The sequence below is a fragment of the Chenopodium quinoa genome, unplaced genomic scaffold, assembly GCF_001683475.1.
Source record: "Chenopodium quinoa cultivar QQ74 unplaced genomic scaffold, ASM168347v1, whole genome shotgun sequence".
NCBI classification, from domain to species: Eukaryota; Viridiplantae; Streptophyta; class Magnoliopsida; order Caryophyllales; family Amaranthaceae; genus Chenopodium; species Chenopodium quinoa.
In genome coordinates this window covers 1,238,018-1,249,306 of record NW_018743050.1, presented here as the reverse complement: position 1 = coordinate 1,249,306, position 11,289 = coordinate 1,238,018, and the positions used below count along the sequence as shown (strand labels likewise).

The window sequence follows — 11,289 nt, the reverse complement described above, 5'->3', positions numbered from 1 at the left end:
TAGCAATATCCTAGGCATGATAATACTAACAAGATTAATAACAAACCCTAGCATGTCACTAAACAATAAAGATCAAATATTTAGCCCTAACATGAATATTAAAAAGAAATAGGAAGCATCGCAGGAATTACAATAAGCATATTTGATATTAGAAATTATAGTTATTACCCTAAACATGATACTAGGAAGCAATAATAACAACCTAGACATGATTTCTATATAATAATATCAATAAATCAATTAAAACACTTACTTGGATGCCTCGTATCTCTTTCTAATAACAAAATACACACGTTAGTAACTTTAAGGAAAATATAAAATCAAACAATTAAATTAAATAATTGAAATAGAGATTTAAGACCAAACCCTCAGAAATTAACACCTTTCACGTCTAGGGAGAAGGTAACTTCGAACTTGGCTAGGTGTTTCTAGATCTTGTGAATGCGGAATTTTGTATACAAAAAGCTAGAGAGAGAGAAAAATCAAGAGAATCTTGAAAACTAGAGAGAATAAGAAAATTAATAGTTGTTGATGAGAATTGATGATGGAAAACGGAGGTTTTAGGAGGATATTTATAGAGAAAATCAGCTGGATGGATAGAAAAACGAATCAGAGTTTCAAAGAGAATAAAACGACTTAGCGCCAGACGCCAGACATTAGCGCCAGACGCTAAGGCTAGCACCAGACATCAAGCATTAGCGACAGGCGCTAATCCTGTCGTCAGGCGCTAGAAACCAGTTTCACGCGTTTTCTTAATTTTGATAAAATTTAGCCGTACATAAGTGAAAAATCGTATTTTCCTTAAAAACACTTCTTTTATTTTGATTAAAACTCTAAAAAGTCAACTAAAGTCAATTTATCAATGCTAATTAAATTAGGAATGAAAAGAACCTTCTAGAAGAATCTAGTAGACTATAACCAATTTTAATTGCATTAGGAATGATAAATCAATATTAGGCCCTCCTCTAGATCATTGGGCCACACATAAAAATCAAACCGGGCCCAGTTTAGTAATTTGACCATAACTTCCTCATTATTCATCGGAATTGAGCTTATAATATATCGTTGAAAAGCTCTTTTCAACCCCATCCAACCATTCTATTATTGGACGCTTGCTATGGACAAAACCAAACTGGATTGGTTTTTTTCTTAAAATAGGTTTTAAAAAACAGAGAGAAAGAAAAGAATTAAAAACTAACCGCAACACTAGACTTTCCACACTTTCACTTCATTCGATTATGATTCGACGTGAAAGGTACTCATCACCGGGTTTGGTTTTGGGGAGACACAAATGGGTGTCTACAGAAGCCCCCACTTTGACTGAGTTTGGAGAAACGCAAGTTTTGAAAATAAAAGTCAAAGTATCGATAGGGACGGAGAATGATTCAGAACGTTCTGCGATCCTAAATCACTCTTGTAACGCCGATACCTGCAAAACTAGCATTAGTTAAAACAGATAAAAGATTCAAGAAACGCGTATCTTGCACCGTCGAGCACATGTCTCTGAGGGTAAACGATTTGTTGCTGCAGTGACGTATTTGTTGTTGTGATAACCTTCCGCAAGCTAGGGAATGCCATCCTGTTGTTTATTTTGACGATCTTCTGCAAGCTAGAGAATACCGCCTGAAGACTTCCACGCTTGTAACTGCCTCCAATTTCGCCGTGATAGACTTCTGCAAGCTAGAGAACCCCATCGAAGATTGCTTCGCCTGAAACGACCTTCTAGAGCTTTGTGACCATCTTCCGAAAGCCAGGGAACACGATCGAAGATAACTTCGCCTGAAATCACCTCCAGTTATTTGTGACAACTCTTCGCAAGCTAGGGAACGCTGTCGAAGATATCCTCGCCTAAAGTTATCTCCATTTGTTGCAATAATATTCTGAGGAAATTACCGAAGACCAACGCATGTCGATCTTTTTGCTTTTGCTATGCCTGTACGTCGGCACTTTTGCTGCTTGTGAATTATGAACCACTATGTAGGTGCCTTTTCCATTTATGAACCATTATGTTGGTGCCTCTGCTGCTTATGAACCATTATGTCGGTGCCTACGATGATCCAATGCTTAGGCGCTTTAAGCTAAGTGAGACGATCATTCATCAGGTTGATCACATTATGCAATTGTAATCAAACCGATTAATAAATCATGTAAAATTGCTTAGAAGGGCTAACTAGCGTACCAAGGAACCCAAAATTGCTGTAAGAGGTCAAAATAACCATTCTGAGTGGCTAAGCGTTCTGTCACCGCTAAACTATTGTTTGCGCCACAATTTTGGCTCTAACGCCAGGCGCTAAACTCTAGCGTCTGGCGCCAAAGCCGTCGTTTGGCGCTAGAGTTGGGATTTCCGTACATATCCCTTTTCTTCGTCATTTTTGCTGCTGCTACTCTTGCTCTTCGAAAAGCGGAAATTCATCTTGGTCGTTCTTGCTCGTTTCTCAACCAAATTCGCTCAAATTTGTTGCAAATCAAAGCTTCTTTCATCTAATTTCCCTATCTATGTAAGTTTTCTTAAAACTCACTCCGATTTTGATGAATTTTGCACATGTTTGTTCACGAATTTCTTAAAAATTCGAAACTTAAATTGCTTAATTTGCTTTGTTTGTCAAATTTTATGCCATGAAATTGCTTGATTATCTTTATATATTGCCCTGGGAGTAATTTGAGACTTGTTTGACTCAATTTGGTGAAGAAACGAACAAATCACCATGGTTGGACCTCTTAAGGTTGGGAATACAATGTGGCTTGTTCTTGATGTTTTTGCTAGCAATTATTATTCAACTTGTCACAATAATTACCATAGTATTACTAGAAATTGTTTGAATGCTTGAAAAATTCCGTACATGCTCAATTTAAAATTGTGCTCTGTTTTAGTACTACGTCCTCTGTTTTTGCGAACATAGTATCATGCGGCTAGGCGAACCTTAGATACTATAGAACCTTAATTTATGTTGATTTTTCACAATATAGTATGGCTAGACAGCGAGGTTCGGGTTCACGGTCCCGAGACACACGACGGGAGCATGAGCCCGTAGAGGAGGACGCCGACCTGTCCACTTCTCTCGGTCCCCTCCCGGAGTGGGATGAGCGGACTTTGTACTTTTCCCCCGTCCACCACATTTCTGAGAGGGTGTGGCGTGGGATTACTGCTTGTAGGACGCATTGCCATGGCTCGGGCAGCGATACTATGTGTGACCTGTATAGGATGCATATCAGCGTCGACGGAGTTGTGAGACTTCTTTGGGAGTCTTGTGGGCCAACTACGTTGTTCGAGGCCGCGGAGGTCATGATTGCTTCTGACGGGGGTCACCGCGTGGCTCACGCCATGGTGGAGTTCTTCTGGGACACCACCAACACTTTCCACTTTCCTTGGGGTGAGATGATGGTCACCCCAACCGACTTCAGTCTCATTACGGGACTAGAGTTTAGTTCCACTGCGCTGCCGTTTGACAGCAACATCAGCGTCTTCTCTCCTGAGGTTGAGGAGTTGTTGGGTCCGATTGCTGTTCGGGCTCGTGCTGAGGTAGAGTCGACTCCGTTTAGTGCCAAGGGTATTCGCCGATCGACTCTGACGACGGCTTTTGAGGATGACGCGACCACCCGAGAGCAGCGGGTGCGCATCTTTGCACTTATCTTGTTGTTAGGGACGTTTTCCCCTGACAAGGGTAGTAAAGTACTGCTTTACTACCTGCCTGCGGTCCGTGATGTTTACTTGATCGGGACTTATGACTAGGCCAACTTGACCTATGTTGATTTTGTTCGAGCGTTGCGAGACTCGTGTCGACACCGGTCCTTCACGGGGAACGTCTCTTTGTCCAGCTTTTGGAGAGTCGTAGAGGTATACTTTATCTCTAAGATTTTGGTTAGCACTTGCTGATACTTTTTGTCTTTTGTAGATCTGGTTCTACGAGTACTTTCCTTCGGTTGTGCCGGCGAGATCGTCGCCACGCGGGTTTCCAGTGAGCGCCTGTTGAGGAGGCCGCCACGTTTGGATGTCTACCGCTTATGTTCGAGATCAGATCCTCTCGGTATGGTTCTTTGCATACTTGAACACTTTCGTATTATCTTTGGTAGATTCCCATCTCATAGGCATTCTTCGCAGGAGCCTGATGTGCAGTACCGGCCATGGAACGACTTGGTTGTCCCTGGGTTAGAAGCTTAGTACACCGCTGAGCGTCTCTACTTCTTAAGGACGTATGGAGCGGTTGCGTACCTTGGAGAGAGGGTTGCCATTCAGCATTCCTCGGATAATTTCGTCGTTGTTGTACCTCCGCCGCATCATATGTTCAATGACGCGAGGCTGGTGAGCATGTCGGAGAGGGATGACACCCTTTGGCGATCTCATGCGATCCCTGGGCAGTGCTATGAGTAGGAGTTGTTACCGCTATTAGCTCCACCCCTGTTCTGTCTGAGGAGGTGGCAGTATGATTTTCATATTTTACCTTTTGCTAAGTAGCCCCCAAGTGATACTTTACTGACTTTGATTTGTTTTTGTCAGGCTTGGCCTACTAAGTTCTTGCCACCTCGCATGTATATCCATTACCAGGGGACATACGGGCCCATCGAGGAGATGATTCCTTCGGCTCCTGAGGGTCAGTGCTTCGTGGAGCGGTCGATTCCTCGCCACCAGTCTTAGGTAAGTTCATTTATTTGCATTTTGTTCATATATGTTATGCATGGTTACTGACTTTATGCCTTTGATAGTTCTCGCGCGAGGTGTTCACGGCGATGGCGTGGTGTATAGACGCCTTCCGGAGCCAGCTCGTTCGGATGAGGAATGTGGCTACATGTCATCGCGTCGACGCTGTTCAAGAGGTAGCCTTCTTTGTTATTTCTGCATTATTGCTTCTATTTTGATTGTTTTTTACTTGGTTTCTTCTTACAGGGCTTCTCGTACCCGGACGAGACCTGAGGTCCGGAGAGACCCGGCGAGGTCTAGCTCGAGACGTCGCCGTACTGGCTCTGGCGGTCGGGGTGGTCGTTCCGAGGTTGCTTGGACCGAGGCGATGGAGGGCTCGGGCTCTTCATTTGAGGGCTCACGTGCTAAGCCGGTAGGCGAGGGAGAGGCTACCTCGGCTCTTAGAGGTGGTAGGATGTACGAGGTCGCTCGTCATCGCAGCACCCTCTGCAGCCTCAACCTCAGGGCGATCTTGGGTGGACTGGTCATGTGTTGAGTTTTCCACCTCCCAAGAGACCGGAGCTGGAGCTGGTGGAGAGTTTACTCCTCGTACTACGGAGTTCTATGAGATGATGGGCGTCTCTCATCATTTGTGTCCTCCAGCGACGTAGTTTATACCTGTGTGTTTTTTTATATTTATTTTGACTTGAATAGAACTTTGTCTTATTGACTCATTTATTAGACATATTTGTACATACATATTACTATGAGCTTATTTATTTAGCATTTATTTTTCATTTTTATGTGCATATTTGTGTGTGCAAAGAATTGTGATAATTAATAATTTGGCGCGAAAATTCCGTCATTTTTATTATTGATGGAGGGTATCCGACTTTCTCCCCCCCAAAAAAAAGAAAATGAAAAATAAAAAAATTGGACTTACAAAAAACTTAAAATTAAGTCTAAATAAAATCCAAAAAGAGAAAAAAATATAATTAATATATTAATTAAAAGGGTATAAAAAAGGATAAAAAAATCGTAAAGCCCTTGTTCAGATTCGAATTAGCCAAAAAAAGCGGGTTTTTTTAAAAGATCTCTAATAAGACACGTCAGCGTCACGTGGCGCCACACGTTTTGCGTTGGTGCCATACGCTACTGCTTGCGCTTGGCGCCAGACTCTGGCGTTTGGCGCTGGTGAGCGCTGACTCTGAATCCTTTTCAGTTTGAAAATGTGCCGATGTTGTGTATAAATAGTCCCCTGGTCTACCGATTTTCTTCATAATTCAGCAGATTAAACATAGTCTTAGCTTTTGAAAAATAATCATGTCTTTAATTACTAAGAGTTTTACCAACTTTACTCACGAATGGTGCCGGTCCCTAACTGCCAAGGAGAGAAAAGAATTAGACTTTTTTCATATGGGGGGTATTTATGGTGTCAAGGGGGTAGATCTTAATATAGACTTCATTCATACCGCCTTAGAATATTGGGATGTGGATACTCATTGTTTTAAACTAGGGTGTGATGAAATTAGCCCTTTACCGGAGAATTCGATGCTATCTTAGGCTTCCCTGCATTAGATCTTGTAGTAATCCCTAGAATAAATGAATATTATTATAAAGATTTTGAGCGCTTCTTTAATTTAAAAGACAAAGATCTAACAAATATTGTAGATGGTAGCATAGTTTATTTGAAAGAATTTGTACGCCATTACTTTGATAGACCTTATTCTGAATCTTTCATGTTTATAGAAGAAGGGCTTTTCTCTTTTGCATGCTTAACCAATATCTTCTCACTAGTGGTAGAACTAATGAGGGCCAAGCAATTATATCAACTGTTTTGGATGAGATTGAATCTGGGAGAAATCCAGTGCCATTAATTGCTGGAGAGGCTATGCTTAGTCTTGATGAATTGAAGAGAAATCCAAAAGAACCTTTTCGGGGCTCTCCAATTTTATTACACGTAGAAAAATAATATTTTTAATTACAGAAATCAAAAACATATTTTTGTATAGTAATATTAATTTATTTGCATTGAATTTTTTTTTTTTGCAGATGTGGCTAATGGAGATACTAGAATTAATTAGTCCTCCCGACAATGTTGAAAAATACACTCCAAATTGCTTTGTGAGGAGAAAGAAACGCTTCTCTAAGATGGGGCGCCATGAATGGAAGAAAGTCTTTGCCTCTTGTAACTTTACCATCAACCAGGTCATCCCTTGGTGGAAAATAGAGAGGATGGTTGGTGTCAACAAGCAATCCTTCTGTCGTCTTCCCAGCTTAACCAAGATGACTTTTTATTATCCCTGCAGGGTAAAAAGACAGTACGACCTACTTCAAACAATTCCTTCTGGGGATCTTCGCCGTCCCTATGAATTCCATGTTTCTCAAGAAGTAGAAAAATTTGATGCATATTGGAGCGCTAGACCTTTATGGGAAGTGATTAACAAAAAGGTTCCTCCTTCCTTGCCCAATGATGTGAAGAGGTGGCTTCTCAAGAAACCTTCAAAGGACATGAAGAAAAATCAGAGTAAGTCTGATGTGAAGAGTCGTCTAGGTGACAAGGTAATTCCTGTTAAGGAACGCTTGGGTGAAAAGGTTGAATTTAAAACACCTATAATGCCTAAGAAGAAGAGCTCTACAGAAGATAAAGGGAAAAGAAAGCTGACACTTCAGAGAAGAAGGCTTGGGTAGAGAAGAAACATGGAGTCCTAGCTAAGGGAGAAACTATTTACTCCAAAATTGAATGTAGGTCCTCTAAAGGATACCTACTAGCTAAAGCCATGGATGATGAAGAGGATGCAGATAAAAATTGGAAGAGAGCAAAGAAAGAGAAGAAAGATTGAAGCATTGCTTAACTTTCAATTATTAGACTTAGTTTTAAATTTAAAGTTAATTTGTTTTATTAAGCTTTATTAAATTCCATCAATATTGTAATTTGTTAGTTTATTTTATTAATTAAATTTCAGCTTTTTAATTAAATCATCTCCTTTAAATTTAATTTATTAAAGCAATGAAAAACAGAAAGTTTAATTTTCCAGAAATCTTTTTTTTCGAGTACGAAAGTCGAAAATTTTCCAAAAAATACCGAAATATTCCTAGGTGCTCCTAGAAGAAATGGAGTCGCCATTGTTATTAAAATCCCAATTTAAATCTTAAAATCTTACGATTTTACGATTCATGTATAGCATACGATTCGATTTACGATCCTACTCGATTTTACATATTTTTCTGAACTAGCGAAATCCTTACAAGTAACAAACATGTTTATATAGGTTTCTATAAATATATATTGTCAAGTATTGATTTCTTAATGGGTAAATAACTATTATCTATCAATAATAAGGTTTCAAACAGATAATTTCAATATATTTATTTAAATTTATATTGACGTCTTCAGCCCCGTTCCGGAAAATTTATGGGCCCTAGGCATAATGTAAGAAGAGGGCCCCCTACGTAATCAAATTTTTTTATACGCAATAGATTTAAATAAAAACACAATGAAAATAACTTATATTATTTAAATAGTAAGTCTCGATACACAATCATGACTTTGCATAATATTTTTATAAATTTCTCCCTCCTAAAAAATCAGAACAACCGATTTCTTCTAGCATTTTTTGATGCAAAATCATTTATAATTACATCAATATCGATGTTTTCTAACATATCCGCCTCAATTGACAATGTTGCCAAACCATTCAACCTTTCTTATGACATTGATGATGACCTCAGGTAAGTTTTGATCAACTTCAATTTTGAAAAACTTCTTTCCGCACTTGCCACGGTCACAGGCACCGTTAATAGAACTCGATATTCAATGGAAACGTTTGGATAACTATCTGCAAGTTTAACAAATTTAAGAATATCAATGGCAGACATGAAATTGTTTGGCAAAGTAAATTGTAACACCTTTAATTCAGAGAACAAATCATCTACATCAACATCTGATAAATTGCCATGAGAAAAGGTAGTATGAAATCTAACACAACATTCTTTTAACTCATCATCATCATATGACTTTAACTTTCTTGAATCATATAAAAAACCAAAAATCCTTTCAAATGTCTTCAATTCCTCAAATCTGTTTTTCAAAGATGTAATTGCCATATCAACAACAACAAGAAAATAATGAACTCTAAATGATTCTTCAGGTGACATATTTTCATCTTGATCCTCATTGTTCTCTCCAAAATATTTTTTTCTTATCATAGTACGTTTTGTTGGAAAGATGGGTTCAACATCCATTTCAAATGCAATAATTTTTGCAAGACTCATACTTTTTGTAAAACCTTCTTCTCGATATTTTTCAAAATAAGAAACAACTTCTTCTACATGTTTTATTGTATCATCAATGCACATATTCTTAGATTGCAATTTTTTGCTAATCATATTTATAGCAAATAGAATATCATACCAAATAACCATACCAAGCAAAAACTCAAAACTTCCAATTGCATTAAATAAACTCTGCCTCACTTTTTGTCTTTGCATCATTATCACAAGAATCATATAATTCCGACAATGCCAATCTTATTTGAGGACATTGAAATTTAATAGCTTTAACACTCTTAATTTGACTTTCCCAACGAGTATTAGACAAATATTTCATTGTTAAACCGGGAACATTATCAAGTAAAATTTTCCATCTTTTTGTAGATCCCGAAAAGAGTGAATATAAGCGTTGTATAACTCCAAAAAAGGAAATAGCCTTAACTCAAGAATGAGCCATATCACCAAGAGTTAAATTAAGACTATGACAAGCACATGTCATGTATAATGCTCTAGGATTAAATTCAAGAAATCTCTTTTGAACACCTTGATGCTTTCCTTTCATATTGGAACCATTATCATATCCTTGCCCCTTAACATTATCAACATTAAGTTCAAGGGCATTTAACACATCTAGTAGCTCATTAAATAGTCCAAAAAAAAAGTCCAAAAATGTATCATCAACTTTTAAAAAGTCCAAAAAAAAAACTCTTCAATTTTAATTTTGTTATTTGACATATTTACGCATCGAATTATAAGTCATTTGTTCTTGATGGCTCACATCAGGGGTGCAATCAAGAATTACAGAAAAATATTTTGCCTCTTTGATGATATTAATAATAGACTTTTTAACACTTTGGGACAAAAGAGAAATAAACTCATTTTGAATTTTATGTCCAAGATAATGATAATGAATTTCCCAATCTTGAATTCGTCTCACATGATCTTGCATTATTAAATCAAATTCTGCAATCATTTCAATCAATCCAAGGAAATTGCCATTGCTATTTTGATATAATTTTTCATTTGTTCCTCTAAAGGCAAGATTATTTTTAGCAAGACATTTCACAACCGAAAATATCCTACGTAGAACTTGTCTCCAACGCTCCTTTTCTTTTATAATTTCTTCTTGCAAAGTGCTTATCTATTGTTTCATTTTTATCCAATCTCATTCTCAATTCATTCCAAGTATTCATATTAGTCATATGCTCAGTACTATTTTCATGTTGTTTGAGCCTTTGACTAATATGTTTCCAATCACTTAAACCATCATTCGCTAGCAAACTTAAGTTACTAGAAGATTTAAACAACTTACAACAAAAACAATATGCTTTATCATTAGCTTTGCAATAAACTAACCATTTTTTATCATTAATCTCAAAATTGGTTAATTTTATGGAATAACAGGAATATGAAAAATGCCTAAAAATTTTGTCCAAAGGAAATTCAAGATTCATTTCTCTAATAGGCCCCTTTTCAACTAAAATATCCTTTGATTTGGTGTCAAGATTTGCCCAATTTCTTGGATCATAAATATCAATATAAAGAATTTCTTGCTCATTATCAACACCAAGATTATCAAGATTAGAATTGTTAGGCATATCAGTAGGAACACTTGAATCGTCATTATTAACCTCATCATTCTCATGATCAATATTGTCATTTGACTGATCAATATTTTCATTGGACTGAGCCACATTTTTAACAACAAATTTATCAATAGATCCAAATTGTGATTTGATCAACTCCTCATTTCTTCTTCTTTTATTTCGTTTTTGACTACCAGATAAATGCTTTTTAGGCAACATATCATATAATAAAAAAAAATTAAAAAAAAAAACTAGATTAAGAGCAATAGCACCTGTAAAATTGTAGAATCCGAAGTGGGCATATATGTAACTGGCAGCAGTCTCAAATTTCCACAACTCTAAAATACTCAATTTAACTGATTGATAACCTGTTACAATTCAAAACAGAAATTAGAAGTTTGAAACATGATAAATTTGATAAATACGGAGTAAAAAAACAAACAAAGGAAGAATTGTATACCTTTGTCTAATCGGTAACCAAATAAAAGGATCAATTTACCAATGATGCCATGAAATTCATCATAAACAACAAATAATAAGAAGAAGATGAGAGTTGAATATTTGGTGATAGATGAATTATTTTCGCTGATATTTATCTTGTATAATATTTTAGCCGTTGCCATAATATTAATTAGCCAAAATTAAAAGGCTTGAATTTCGGTAATGAAATAAATTTAAAACGGTGTATTTGGGAAGATTAAAATTCTGGAGATAATTCTCATAGAAACTGGTAGATAGAAGAAGAAGTGAAGCGTTGCATTGTAATCTCCACCTAAATTGACAGCTAATTAATATACTCATTTAATATTAATTGCT

General features: G+C 37.1%; 1 protein-coding gene and 1 pseudogene across 1 annotated transcript; both read right to left on the bottom strand.

The window, feature by feature from the left end:
- Nucleotides 1–8,101: 8,101 nt before the first annotated feature.
- Nucleotides 8,102–11,289, bottom strand: LOC110730875 (annotated as a pseudogene).
- On the bottom strand, nt 8,324–9,109 carry LOC110730773. The gene is made up of 2 exons (XM_021910596.1): nt 8,662–9,109; nt 8,324–8,559 (listed from the first exon to the last, which is right to left on the bottom strand). The coding sequence occupies exons 1-2, from the start codon at nt 9,107–9,109 to the stop codon at nt 8,324–8,326; spliced, it is 684 nt and encodes a 227-aa protein (XP_021766288.1).